Source organism: Megalobrama amblycephala, linkage group LG1, assembly GCF_018812025.1.
Source record: "Megalobrama amblycephala isolate DHTTF-2021 linkage group LG1, ASM1881202v1, whole genome shotgun sequence".
NCBI classification, from domain to species: Eukaryota; Metazoa; Chordata; class Actinopteri; order Cypriniformes; family Xenocyprididae; genus Megalobrama; species Megalobrama amblycephala.
This window is the reverse complement of record NC_063044.1, coordinates 57,708,196-57,723,213: the sequence shown is the minus strand read 5'-3', so window position 1 is coordinate 57,723,213 and position 15,018 is coordinate 57,708,196. Positions and strand designations below refer to the sequence as shown.

Below are 15,018 nucleotides of genomic sequence, written 5' to 3'. Positions count from 1 at the left end.
ATAAGTCGTTATTTTGTTTTTCTGGTGCACCAAAAATATTCTCGTCGCTTTATAATATTAATATTGAACCACTGTACTCACATGAACTGATTTAAATATGTTTTTAGTACCTTTATGGATCTTGAGAGAGGAAATGTCATTGCTGGCTATGGAGGCCTCACTGAGCCATCGGATTTCATCAAAAATATCTTAATTTGTGTTCCAAAGATTAACGAAGGTCTTACAGGTGTAGAACGACATGATGGTGAGTAATTAATGACTGAATTTTCATTTTTGGGTGAACTAACCCTTTAAAGGTCATGAATGCATGAACTAGCTTTTCAGCATAGACAAGTTGCTGTCTGTCTATCATCAGCGACTCTTGCCATAGACTGTATAAAATGGGCTCTTGTTCAATGAAAGTCAACATTTGGAAATATTTTACCATTTTATATTGATAGTATAGATGTTTCATTATTTGGTCATATCGTTTGGGACAAAGTAGCCTATGGAATATACAATATCCTTAAAAAAAAAAAATACAATTAAACAAGTATGTTACAAAATACTATAGGATTTATCTAGCTAAGCCGGGGCTCTTTGCAAACCAAATGTGCAAAACCCACGACAGGCATGCTGAGTTTCAGAGAGTTTCAGCGTACTTGGGCACTGTCGGACACTGAATTGGTTCATTCAGGTAAACTGGTTCATCCAGTTCGCTAAAAGCGACTCGCGTAACGATTCATCCAGGAAGCGAACATCTCCACAGGACACAGACACACACACACACGTGATATCTTTTTAGTTTTACTTCTCTGTCAGATGATTTTAGTGCCTTAGAAACCGCTTGCTCGAGCAGTCGTGTGCAGACAACATTTTGTGCGTTCCCTGCATTTAGTACACATAATTGGACGTATAAGGTAGAGTTGTAACATGGCTTGTGCTCAGCGCTACGTCAACAAAGTTGTCATCGTCACCGGGGGCACTAGAGGCATTGGAAGGGGTATCGTTAAAGCGTTTGGTAAGGATTTATAGAATGTATCTTTCCAATAATAAATCGAAAGTAAAGGAAGAGAACTAAATAAAAACCGTCATGTTTGCTTTGCAGTGCAAAATGGGTCCAAAGTTGTCTTCTGCGCTAAAGAGAGTATGTAATTGATTTCAATACTTTGAAATAGGTTTAGTTCCAGCAATGAATGCAATAACGTTTCCTTCTGTTTCCTGTAATTGTCAGCTGAGTTGCCAGCTGGCCAGTCTCTTGAGTCTGCGCTGAATGAGGAAGGACCGGGATCATGCATGTTTTTGTCATGTGACGTGACGAAAGAGGATGACATCAAGGTACGCACTGTTGCTTTCTTAACTTGTGTCATTCACCTCAGCCTCTGTCCTCACCTTTATCTTCTTCCTCTCAAACTCATTACTGTGTCATATATGCTGTATAAAGCTTTAGCAGTTTGGCGTTTATGGTTTTGAGGTTAAGTTTTTTCCCCACATTTGAAAAAGGTTTCCATTTAGCCTACAACTTGACATCATCAGTATTATAAAATATAATGTATAAAGGCTTCTTTATGATATTAATAATATAATAATCAAATAATTCTGATTTCTATTTCTAAAAACCAAGTAGCCTACACAACAAAATCCCCAGAGTTAAATCAACTCTGCTCAGAGTACATATGGTCCCTCTCTAAATAGTGTTAAAATAACACTGAAGCAGTTAAATTTAATTAGATAATTAAGCAATTAATAAGGCTGTGACTTAAGTCACTTGTTGTTCTTGTGTTTTTTCTTATTTCTTCAGTGATTCTGCTTGTTAACAGCAGGTGTTCATCACTAATGCGTAATCATTACTTAATTAAAGCAGAACTAAGTAACTTTTTTTACCTTCATAAATTGTTTTCTAAGTCCTTAAGATGGTTAATTGACTTGTAGTGGTGTGTTTGAGGCGAGCACTAACCCCATCTGGTACGTCTACGCCAGAATACAGCACTTGCAAGTTGAGCTGCACCGACCCGAAACAATCTCGCCTCATGTTCACGTTCACGCGAGAGTGACAAAATGCTTTACGGTAATTCAAAAACAATGTATATATTATGACTTTATAAGACAATTTCGAAAATTACCCACCTCCATTGAGTGTACTGTATTTGCAAATTACCAACCTCCTCTTTCTTGTACTGTATTTGCAAAACTACTGCGCTGGTGAGCGTTGTAGTCATTGTAGTCCAGAGCTGCGTTTGGAGTATTTACGACAGTGTGATTCACTGAAGGAAACTGTAGGGGGAGCTTCGCAAATCTTACTGAGTTCCGCTTTAATTGCTTTATTATCTCATTAAATTTAACTCTGCTTCAGTGTTATTTTAACACTATTTGGAGAGGGACCATATGTACTCTGAGCAGAGGGGATTTTGCTGTGTAGTTATGTAGGATTTTACATTTTATAATTGAACTTTCAAAACAAATGTCATATAGTTCGAAATGTATTGTTATTTATATATTATCATATCTTACCTTAAAGCATTTAATAAGTGAGACGATTGAGAGGTTTGGACAAATCGACTGTTTGGTGAACAACGCTGGCTGGCGTAAGTCAAAGTTTTATTCACCTTTTGTACATTTTTTGTTTCTTATTTGTTCTACACTCTTTTGTGAACACTATTTTAACATTTTACATTTATTTTGAACATAATATAAAAATAATGATACAAATAAATAAATTGTCTAATAATACTGATTTCAATTAAAATCCCTGAATGACACACCAGACCCCCCTCACAAGCCCACAGATGAAACCACTGCAGAGGAGTTTAGAGACCTGCTTAATCTGAACCTCATCAGCTGCTTCCTTACATCCAAGGTAATATCTCAAGCAACATAACACTCCGGTCTCTTTATTTATGCAGAATGACTGATTTTTTGTTTTATTTTTTAACCTCTTTTTATTCCCTCTGGGCAGTATGCACTGCCATTCCTGCGCAAAACACAAGGAAACATCATCAATTTGTCCAGCCTTGTTGCCTCAATAGGTCAGAAAGACGCAGCTCCCTATGTGGCAACCAAGGTGAGTTTCTCTGCTTGTGCCAAATGCTCAAGATCATCTTGAAAGTAATAGCAATACTTCCATATATCCACCAGGGGGCGATCACCGCCATGACTAAAGCAATGGCTGTGGATGAGAGTCGCTATCAAGTGAGAGTGAATTGGTGAGTGACATTATCACCCTGCCTAAGCTGTTCCTTACTTTTATATTTATATCTAAACTATTTATTTTCTCTATGACTATATTTTCTTTGATCCTACTGAATTTTCATCTGTGAACATTGTTTGTTAATTATGTTTATTACCAGCCTTTAAATCCAAACTCTTTTATAGCATCTCTCCTGGCAATATAAGGACACCTCTGTGGGAGGAGCTTGCAGGCCAAACCGAAAACCCTTCTGCTACTATTAAGGGGGGAGAAAATGCTCAGGTAAGTGTTCATAAGGGTAAATGAGCAATAGAAGAAGCAGGTGTTCTGCTGGATATGTTACAGTAACAGTTTTCTCCTCAACAGTTGATTGGTCGAATGGGAACGGAGGCTGAGAGTGGATTAGCTGCCCTTTTCTTGGCAGCTGATGCCACTTTCTGTACTGGGATAGACTTGTTTCTAAGCGGAGGGGCCGAACTGAACTACGGCTTCAAAAGCCAAGTTCCTTAACTGAACAGTGATGGAAAGGTGAAAGGTCCATTAAATAATTATATGTTTCATTCCTCCTCTCAGACAGCTTGTTTGGTGATTATGAGGCAGTGCTACTTCTATATGCAACTATTTGCAGACTTTGCAAATATGTGATTTTGGTTACATTTTTTAAGGTGCCTTTGTTACAGTGTAATTATACGAATGAGTTCTGAATAATATTAATTAACAACGTGTACTTAATATATAATTAGGTTTAGGGTTTAATTATGTACATAATTTACTGTTATTACTATAGTAAGTACATACAATATTTGTAACAGGGACACTGTAAAATACAGTTGTGGCCAGAATTATTAGACCCCTTCATAAATATGATCAAAGATGACTGTAAAAATAAATCTGCATTGTTTATCCTTTTGATCTTTAATTTATAAAATTAGCAAAAATCTAACCTTTCATTGAAGGTAAAGAATTGAAAGTGGGGGGGAAATAACATTAAGAAATAAATGTTTTTCTCCAAAACACGTTGCCCACAATTATTAGCACCCTTTTATTCAATACTTTTTGCAACCTCCTTTTGCCAAGAGAACATCTCTGAGTCTTCTTCTATAATGCCTGATGAGTTTGGAGAACACCTGACAAGAGATCAGAGACCATTCCTTCATGCAGAATCTCTCCAGATCCTTCAGATTCCAGCTCCATGTTGGTGCTTCTTCTCTTCAGTTCACTCCACTCATTCTCTTTAGGGTTCATGTCAGGGGACTGGGATGGCCATGTCAGAAGCTTCATTTTGTGCTCAGTGACACATTTTTGTGCTGGTTTTGATGTTTGTTTTGGATCATTGTCCCGACGGATGATCCAACCACAGCCCATTATAAGATTTCTAGCAGAAGCGGTCAGGTTTTGATTTTTATCTGTTGGTATTTGATAAAATCCATGATACCATGTATCTGAACAAGTTGTCCAGGACCTCCAGCAGAAAAATAGGCCCACAACATTAAAGATCCAGCAGTATATTTAACAGTGGGCATGGGGCACTTTTTATCCATGTGTGCACCAAACCCATCTGGTGGGTTTGCTGCCAAAAAGCTCATTTTTTAGTTTCATCTGACTATAGAAGCCGGTCCCGTTTGAAGTTCCAGTCTTGACTGACAACTGAATATGCTGGAGATTGTTTCTGGATGAGAGCAGAGGATTTTTCTTGAAACCCTCCCGAACATCTTGTGGGGATGTAGGTGCTTTTGACTATTTTTTTTAAGGCTTTCTGAGACTCAAGACTCAACTAATCTCTGCAATTCTCCAGCTGTGATCCTTGGAGAGTCTTTGGCCACTCAAACTTTCCTCCTCACTGCGCATTAGGACGATTTAGACACACGTCCTCTTCCAGTCAGATTTGTAACATGTTTAGTTGATTGGGACTTCTCAATTATTGCCCTGATAGTGGAAATGGGGATTTTTAATGCTTCAGCTATTTTCATACAGCCACTTTCTATTTTGTGAAGCTCGACAATCATTTGCTACACATCAGAACTATATTCTTTGGTTTTTCACAATGTGATGAATGATTAAGGGAATTTGGCATTTTTGTTTCTTCATGTTTATACTCCTGTGCAACAGGAAGTCATGGCTGGACAATTTCATGTTCATGATCACCCTGGATCAAAAAATTTAAATATGAATGGGAATATACTTCAGAGATATTTTACTCATAAAAAATTCTAGGGGTGCTAATGATTGTGGGCAACGTGTTTTGGAGAAAAACATTTATTTCTTAATGTTATTTCCCCCCCCCACTTTCAATTCTTTACCTTCAATGAAAGGTTAGATTTTTGCTAATTTTATAAATTAAAGATCAAAAGGATAAACAATGCAGATTTATTTTTACAGTCATCTTTGATCATATTTATGAAGGGGTCTAATAATTCTGGCCACAACTGTAACTGTTTTTTTTTTTTTATCATTACACCATTTAAAATCATTGCACATCCTTTATTTGAATGAGTTTAAGTTTACTATTAAACAAACATTATTTCATTAATGAATTTCAGAAATAGTTTTTCTTTTACCTTCCATGTAGCACTTGCACACTACCTCATGGTCAGGTAAATGGGGCAATAATTGTTACATTAAAGCCATCTGCAATTGTTTGAATTTCTACTAGTAATAGGAATTTTTGTGGGGTATCTGTGAAATCTTAATTAATTAATCTAAATGCTGAGTTTTCCATTTTTATTAATACAAAATTATAGTAGTTAAATATTATATGTAAGGGACCTGCACTGTGAATTACAGTACCATGAATATGCTTGCAAACCCAGGTGAAAAAAGTACACTTCTATAATGTACTTAAAGTGCTCTATTTTTGTGCACTAATTTCGTACTTAATATATTAAAAATTCTTCTTTAGTACTTCTTAAGATAATCTTAAGAACATCTAAGTGTACTCAACTGTGCTATTTTGAGACACCGTGTATATTAACTAAAATGTGCTTTTAAAAAATGTATTTAGTTACCACTTATAGTGCATTTGAACCCATAGTGTATTATAAGTAGTATCTAAATACATTTTTAAATACAGAGATAGTATATTAAAAGCACATTTTAGTTCATATTCATGGTGTCTCAAAATAGCACAGTTGAGTACACTTAGATGTTCTTAAGATTATCTTAAGAAGTACTAAAGAAGAATTATAGAAATGTACTTTTTTCACCTGGGAAGACTGATGTTTACAAATAAACATTCCCAGGTCAGTTTGTCACATTTGATTTTATGTTGTGTAATTTAGTAATTTTTGGAATCTTAATTAATGACTCTTAATAGGTTGTGATTTGTTTCATACATTGTATTTCTGATTTTTTTGTTGTTGTTGTTGTACCAATTAAAAAGCTTAATTATTGTACATATTTGTTGTGGAATTATTTTACTAAATATTAACTAGAAAAAGTGTGACAGAACGTCTTTAACATGGCAGTGCCACTCAAGGGATTATATTCTGAGACAATGTAAGACAAATGATGTGTTCATACTGACATGAGTCCTTTGATTTCAAAATGTTAATATGGCCATAAAAAGAAAGTTTGAGACAAAAAAAATTATAAAAAAACAAAACCAAAACCCAAATCAATTAAATAAGCAAATATAAACTGTTTCAGTCTTCTGTGCAATTTAAAGCCACACACTCTTGTTTATAATAGCAACCAGCCTATTTTTATTTGTGTCACATGATCATCAGCTGAGGGTATTGACATAAAACATATTTTTTCAAATTTCCAAAAGCCAATCATTTAACCAGATAGGACCAACGCCTCATATCCTGACCAATGAATGGAGTGTTTCTCTCATGACCTTGTTTAACCCAGAGCCATAGTTTAACCCTGTTGACTGCGTTGATTTGACCCCTACTCTTTTTTATCCAATCAGATGCGAGAGATCCGTCACGCCTACCCGCGGGTTATTATTAACCCTTTGATGGATGGGAACTATTTAGTTTGTAATATTAATACCTTTTAAAATTAATATAAAGATGTAATGATGTAATCTAACCATACTTCTTTATTAAAGATTATCATATGAGTGCTCAGAAATATAAAAGTCTCATTTAGAAAGTTTCCAGTAAGGCTATCTATCCTAGTGGCATCACAAATAACAACATTTTAGATATTTCAAACAAGCCTCATGATGCAAATATCACACTGGCTTGTGTTGAAAATAAAAAAGTAGGTCTACTGTTTCAAACCCCGAGCACCTTGCCGCTATTTCTTCGGAGGTCCAATCCGGAACGCAGCGATCGCACAGTCTGGGGCTGTTGCTCCCACTCGGACTAGTTTACCATTCATTTCATTTCAGCAGCAATGGCAGCGCTCAGGACGGTGAGTTCAAAGATCATTTCACTTATCTCCGCCACCACATCTCCAAATCCTGCTGTCAATGTTTAACGGGTCTATGTGAACACACTCGGCGTGTCTGGAGTATATTTAACAGAACAGCAATTATCAGCTTGAAACTGCGGATTATCGACGTTGCAAGTCGACAACACGCAAGTTTCAAGTGTCACAGCAGCGGGATGCACATCTTTAAGTGTTTGATTTTATAGTTAGGATAAGACGTCATTTGTTCTCACTCTGAATTTTTGTTCATACTCAAAACTGTCTGTAAATAATGGATGAACGCTTGCATTGTGAATGACTGTAGCTTTCCACGTATTTCCGTGTGGACGCGTATGGCAAGCCGTCTTAACATTTATTCATCAAAAATTAAATTAAATTATTTTAAATTACTAGTATTTTAACACTATGATGACTATGAGGCGTTATTTTCAATTTTACTTATAACTATTTATTAAATGTATAGATAGTATAGATATGTATAGATATTCGCGTGACACCCTTTGATTTTAGTCACTATCCAACAACTATTACACTTTCACTGGTTACATTTTGGAAATAAAGTCAATATGGATCTGTGGTATTCTCATTTCCAGTTGGTATGCAGTCCAGTTGCTGCTGGACCTGTTCCTGTTTTACTTGCAACTTGTCTTTAGGTGCTGGTAGTTACTTATTCATTAGTTATTAAACATTTAGCTAAACATGTTACTAGATTTTAAGATTTTTAATATTGGACTATAAAGTTTTGACTAGTAGTTGTCATTACATATAAGTAAAAAGCTATTTTAACTAGTGAGATAAGAAATCTTACTAACAATTGAGTTTGATAGTAGTCTCCCAATATATACTACTAGTATGAAAAGCATACTACTACACTAATCAATAGGTAAAGGGTTAGTTAACCCAAAAATGAAAATAATGTAATTTATTACTCACCCTCATGTCGTTCTTTACTTCAGAACACAAATTAAGATATTTTTGATGAAATCCGATGGCTCAGTGAGGCCTGCATTGACAGCAATGACATTTCCTCTCTCACGATTCATAAAGGTACTAAAAACATATTTAAAACAGTTCATGTGAGTACAGTGGTTCTGCCTTAATATTATAAAGCGACGAGAATACTTTTTGTTCGTAATCGAAAGCGATTCATCTGCGATTATGAACATGATATTGCGTAGCTTGTCCGCAAACTACGGCTCTGTATATTAAGTGACGCTCCATTTGAAAGCAGGTGATGGACATTTACCGCTAATCACAGAACCGGCTTTACTGATGAGACACGCAGGACAATCTCGTGCAATTAATCGTGCAGCCCTACTTTTTGTGTGCCAGAAAAACAAAATATCGACTTTTTAACAATATAGTGATGGGCCGATTTCAAAACACTGCTTCGGAGCTTTACGAATCGAATCAATGATTCGGAGCGCCAAAGTCACGTGATTTCAGTAGTTTAGCTGTTTGATAGGAGATCCGAATCACTGATTCGATTCGTAAAGCTCCGAAGCAGTGTTTTGAAATCGGCCCATCACTATATTGTTGAAAAGTCGTTATTATGTTTGCGCACAAAAAGTATTCTTATCGCTTTATAATATTAAGGTAGAACCACTGAACTGTTTTAAATATGTTTTTAGTACCTTTATGGATCTTGAGAGAGGAATGTCATTGCTTTGAATGCAGGCCTCACTGAGCCATCGGATTTAATCAAAATAAATATTTTAATTTGTGTTCTGAAGATTAATGATCAATGATCAATTGTGTTCAGAAGATGAATGAAGGTCTTACGGGTGTAGAACGACATGAGGGTGAGTAATTAATGACATTATTTTCATTTTTGGGTGAACTAACGCTTTAATAGTAATACAGTAATAATTGGAATACTAGTTAGAAGTGAGTAGTTGCAACTTTTACCTTTTGAATTATATCCAAATTTCAAATTGTTACCAGTGGTGTTATAGTTACTTGACTCTATATAGTAAGTGGCTAGTAGCGAAGAAGTAAGTGCTAGTATTTTAATGAATAGTTATTGTAGTGAAGTTGAAAAAGATACTAGTAACTATTGGATTACTTACTACTAATTAACCCTTAAATGCATACCTCAGGTCTTTAGGGACCCAGGACATCATTCACTACCCTCCTCCTTGATAATTTTTTTAAAGTTAGACATCAACCTTCTTGGTATTCCTCAATCAATTCATTATAAAGAATATAACAAGAAAAAAAATCATAAAATTATAAAAGAATGCCTATTTTTGTATTCATTTTTTGTATAGGGTCGCTAACGACCTGAGGTGTGTATGACTGTACGTATATTTTTTTCTTCCCAACAATAATTGAATTTTAGATGACGGAATAAGTGCAATTCACCTTTATTCCACAAGGTGGCAATGTCTGATACACAGTGCTGAAGTGACGACTCACTCAGACAGAAAACTAAATAAGAAAAACATGAAATGGCTCAGCGATTTACTGCAGAGCAAGTACTGAACGCAATCACATATGACTGTAAATGTTACTGGATGGATCTGGTGAAGCTGTTAGCGAGTGAAATATTGATTTTGAAGATGTTGAAAATTATATAGTTTTGAGAATACATTTGAGATCGCGAATGGGCTCATATTCGTGACCTCAAACATAAAACTAGCCTTTTATTTGTGAAATGAGCTCTGATGAGGACAGTGATGATGGCATAAAACATCTGCTCAAACGGAGCCCTTTCAAGCTCCAAAAGGTAACAAAATATGCTTTATTTTATTCTTCTGTAATTGCTACTCCTAATATCAGAGGAGTTTTATATTATCACGACAGGTAGAGATCCTTCCGTGTTAGATATAGATCCGGGTCGATAAAGACCCGAATATGTAAGAATGATTGGCAAAACAGTCATGCATTTAAGGGTTAAAATAAATACTAGTTAAAATAATATATGCTAGTTAATTTTTCAGGACCAAACGGTAAAAACATCTTGCCATAAGACGCATTGTTTGCCGAATTATGCACAAGAGTTAAGAGAGTTCACCCAACGGATCAAGCAGCAAGCTATCATGTAGCCCTTCTACATTATTTATTATGTAAACAAATGCCTAATAAAACAAAAAGAAAACAATTAAAACAGGAGCTGATTGGTGTGTGTCTTATAGGCAAACACACACTACCTTCCTTTGCTTTGCTCATTCACTCAGGGTTTTTAGCTATTAAAAGCACTGTTACTGCGTGACCCAGCTGTCTCCTTGTGCACAAATGCAGGTACATACAGCTGGTACATACTCAACCTTCACATCTCACGAGGGCTAAACAACAGCTGTCAAGAACGACATGCCCTGTGTCTGAGTGTGCTATGAAAGGGAATGATTGAAGTCACACTCTGTTTCTGTGTTTTAAGGCACTAAATGGACGCTTTCTTCATCCTCTCTCCCTGTCATGTGGGTCGTTGCGGTTCGTCAGTTCCTCCTTCAAGGTACTGAAACAAACCTGTCGAGCCAGATTCATTCATTCTTTCTGTTCCACCACCTGGAGGTGAATTTGTGCAATTGTTTGAGTTTTACCTTGCGTAAGCCGGTACGTTTTGGGGGCAATGCAGATCTTTTCCAGACCTGTGAAGTTTTATGGCTCATCCTGAGTTGCACTTTGTGAATTGTTAAGCAGGCCACGGTGTCACCTTGTGGGTTCTGACGTCTCTTTTCTTTGTGCCTTTGCCCTCTTGCACACTTTCTTTCTTTCAACAACCCCCTTCCCTTCTTCTCACCGCATTTTAATTGAATTCAATTTCCGTAAGTGCTTGACTGGCATGATGAATCCAGATTAATTTTTCAAATGCATGTGCAATCAATGAAAATGAATAAACACCTCTCCACATGCCCGCTTTACTCCCCGCCCCTCTCTGTCTTTTTTTCGTTTTCTCTCTCTTTTTCTGTCTTTCTCTCCCTGTTTGTTTGTGTCAGGCTGCAGATCTTACCATAGAGAGGAACCCTGTACTGAAGCCAAAGCCAGACCCTTCAACTCTTGTGTTTGGCAAGCAGTTTTCAGACCACATGCTGACCGTCAATTGGTCTGCTGCAGGAGGATGGGAGGCACCTCAGATCAAGCCCTTCCAGAATCTGTCCCTTCACCCTGCTTCCTCAGCCCTACATTACTCCATAGAGGTAGTGTGTGAACCACATAGTACTTAAGGTCCTGATATATTCACGGCAAAGTTCTTTTTTCGTTCTTCACTTAGGAGTAAGAAGAAGTTTGAAATATGTGAGCTGCAATATACTGTTAGCAAACATCCAATGCTGCCCACGCTGCTGAGAGTGGCGTTTAGATGAATATGTGAATATGTGATGTGCGCTTTCCTCTCAATAACAAAATAAACACACAACAAAAAAAACAGCAAGCATCTGATCATACCAATGTGGATATGTTTGCACGAGCTCTGCAATTCCGCACTCTAGTAAAGGCACGTCATGTTTATTTATAGCACTTTATACAATAGATTGCTTAAAATCAAGCAGCTTTACTGTATTAAACATGAAAAACAGTGTCAGTGTCTCGTTTCATCAGACGTACAGATGTACTCTATTGTGTTTATGTCTTTACTCGCGAACGTCTGACCTCGACAGACTGAACAGGAGAAATGAACCGGAAAAGATTTCCATGTGAAAGAAGGCGGAGCCTCTGCGCACGCCTACCTATTACGTAATCGCAATGGACCAATGATTTTACAAAGGTGTTTACCAGCCCTAGTGAACTTTTTTCCGGAAAGCCGGTTTCAAACTACCAAAACGAACTCCAAACAAACTTTGTTTGGCCTGATTTTGTTCTAAATGACGTCACATCAGTTCGTTCTTCGATTTCGCTTGAATTATATCGGGGTTTTTAGAATCCTTTTCTCATTTAGCCAAAAGCGACTAGACTTTATTTTCCAAGTCTGCTGTTTTTACCTGAATTCTATTCTGTGAGAAGTGTAAGGAGCCGTTCACACAGAACGCGTCTTTGCGTCTAAAAACGCGAGACGCAACGCTCAGAAGTGGTTTTAAAAAAAGCGCAGCATTGAACGCGAAAGTCTCGAGACGCGCCTTTGAGACGTGATGCAATAACGACAATAACGGAAATAATAGAAATAGGCAAACTGCAGAATGGAATTTACAGATACAAGTTTTGACATGGAAAAAAAGAAAATAAGATAATAATGAGCGCCTCCGCCGCCATGTTGCCATTATATAAAACAGTTGTCATGTCAACTCGCAACGCTTGCCCCGCCTCCAAGTTCTTCTGATTGGTCCACTGTTTTGGAACTGACATTGATGAGCTGCGCTGCGTGTAAAAGTTGAAATTCTTTTAACTTGACACGGCGTCTTAAAAACGCGGCGCTCGTGTGTGAGGCGCTGCAAAAGACGCGAGACGTGAGCGTAACGGTCATGCACGTCCGTAAAGCGCGTGTTTACATAGAAAAACAATGGGAAAGTAGCGCATTGGAATAGAAAAACGCGTTCTGTGTGAACGGCCCCTAAAAATGTAGAAATAAAATGGCTGCACAATTTTCTCCTCTATATTGTAATTGCAGTTAATAATTTATAAATGCACATATCTTCATTTATTATCTTCATTTATTTTTATTATTTAATGTATGTCTGTATATATAGTTTATATTTCATAATTTTATACATTTTATAAAATGTTAATTATATTACATTAAATAATCTTGATTGATATTTAGTTAATTATGCAGCTCAACAATGACCTATATGCAGTACCACTCTAAACTTTGGGGACAAAAAGATTTTTTTTTTTTCAGCAAATTCAGCAAGGATACAATAAATGTATTCAAGTGACAGTAAAGACATTTATAATGTTACAATAGGTTTCTATTTCAAATGCTGTCCTTTGAACTTTCTGTTCATTAAAAGAATCCTGAAAAAATGTATCATAGTTTAAACAAGATAAGAACTTTTATTAATAATTGAGCACCAATAATATTTGAGCTTTACTATAATATATTCAGCTGTACCATCACAGGAGTAAATTACATTTAAAATATATTAGCGTAGAAAAGTTTATTATTATTTAAATATTACTGTTTTTATTGTATTTTTTTTATCAAATGAATGCAAACTTGGTGAGAATAACAGACTTCAAAAACATGAACAAAATCTTAATTATTCCTAACTATTGCTAGACCTAGTATTTTTATGAATGTTCTGCAGTTATTTGACCATGTCTTAATATAGTTTTACTTAATAATATCCAGTTTGAACCGGAATGAACCGTAATAATGTTTAAAACAAATTTCCAAAATTATTGGCAGTTTTTCTTTTCTTCAGTTGTCTTTTTTTTTTTTGTCTGATCTTTTCTCTTCTTCTGTTTTATTCTCAGTTGTTTGAGGGCATGAAGGCCTTCCGGGGAGTAGATAACCACATTCGTCTCTTCAGGCCAATGTTGAATATGGAGCGCATGTACCGGAGCGCTGAAAGGAGCTGCCTACCTGTTAGTCTTCATCTCACCCTATTAGGCATTTACAGACCTACTTTAGTTTATTGAATGATGCTCTGTGATATATATTATCACATTTCAACTGAGCCAATCTGTGGACTGTATCTCCTTCTGTTGCCATCAACATATTCTCCCTGTCTGTCTCTTCTAGTTGTTTGATAAGGTCGAACTGTGGAAGTGTATCAATAAGCTGGTTGAGATCGATCAAGAATGGGTTCCTTACTCCACAGACGCCAGCCTGTACATTAGACCAACGTTTATAGGAACTGAAGTAAGAAATCTTAAATATTAAAATATACACTCAATGGCCACTTTATTAGGTACACCTGTTCATCTACTTGTTAAAGCAAATATCTCATCAGCCTACCTCAAGCATGTAGACATGGTCAATACAATCTGCTGAAGTTCAAACTGAGCATCAGAATGGGGAAGAAAGGTGATTTAAGTGACTTTGAATGTGGCATGGTTGTTGGTGCCAGACAGGCTGGTCTGAGTATTTCAGAAACTGCTGATCTACTGGCTTTTCACGTCTAACCATCTTTAGGGTTTACAGAGAATGGTCCGAAAAAGAGAATATCCAGTGAGTGGCAGTTTTGTTGGCAAAAAATTGCCTTGTTTATGCCAGAGGTCAGAGGAGAATGGCCAGACTGGTTTGAGCAGATAGAAAGGCAACAGGTACTCAAATAATCACTTGTTACAACGAGATCTGTAGAAGAGCATCTCTGAACACACAACATGTCGAACCTTGTAGCAGATGGGCTACAGTAGCAGAAGGCCACACTGGTGCCACTCCTGTCAGCTAAGAACAGGAAACTGAGGCTACACTTCACACAGGCTCACCAAAATTGAACAATAGAAGATTGGAAAAACATTGCCTGGACTGATAAGTCTCGATTTGTACTGCGACATTCAGATGGTATTTGGCTTAAACAACATGAAAGCATGGATCCATCCTGCCTTGTATCAATTGTTCAGGTTGCTGATGGTGGTGTGATGGTGTAGGG

General features: G+C 36.7%; 1 protein-coding gene across 3 annotated transcripts in view; it reads left to right on the top strand.

Annotated features, from left to right (window-relative positions):
- The first annotated feature begins 704 nt into the window (after positions 1-704).
- Positions 705-15,018, top strand: part of bcat2 (branched chain amino-acid transaminase 2, mitochondrial) — a 20,652-nt gene continuing 6,338 nt past the window's right edge. Inside the window, exons 1-12 of one of the 3 annotated variants that reach the window (XM_048203783.1) lie at positions 726-1,000; positions 1,088-1,126; positions 1,214-1,317; positions 2,498-2,564; positions 2,745-2,836; positions 2,936-3,040; positions 3,115-3,182; positions 3,352-3,448; positions 10,926-11,000; positions 11,485-11,685; positions 13,898-14,008; positions 14,166-14,285. In XM_048203783.1, coding sequence (XP_048059740.1) covers positions 913-1,000; positions 1,088-1,126; positions 1,214-1,317; positions 2,498-2,564; positions 2,745-2,836; positions 2,936-3,040; positions 3,115-3,182; positions 3,352-3,448; positions 10,926-11,000; positions 11,485-11,685; positions 13,898-14,008; positions 14,166-14,285 — 1,167 coding nt within the window. In that variant the 5' untranslated portion in view covers positions 726-912. Of the gene's footprint in view, positions 1,001-1,087; positions 1,127-1,213; positions 1,318-2,497; positions 2,565-2,744; positions 2,837-2,935; positions 3,041-3,114; positions 3,183-3,351; positions 3,449-3,532; positions 4,048-7,371; positions 7,529-10,925; positions 11,001-11,484; positions 11,686-13,897; positions 14,009-14,165; positions 14,286-15,018 lie in introns of those variants that run through there. The other 2 variants (XM_048203779.1, XM_048203775.1) reach the window with 2 other exon arrangements.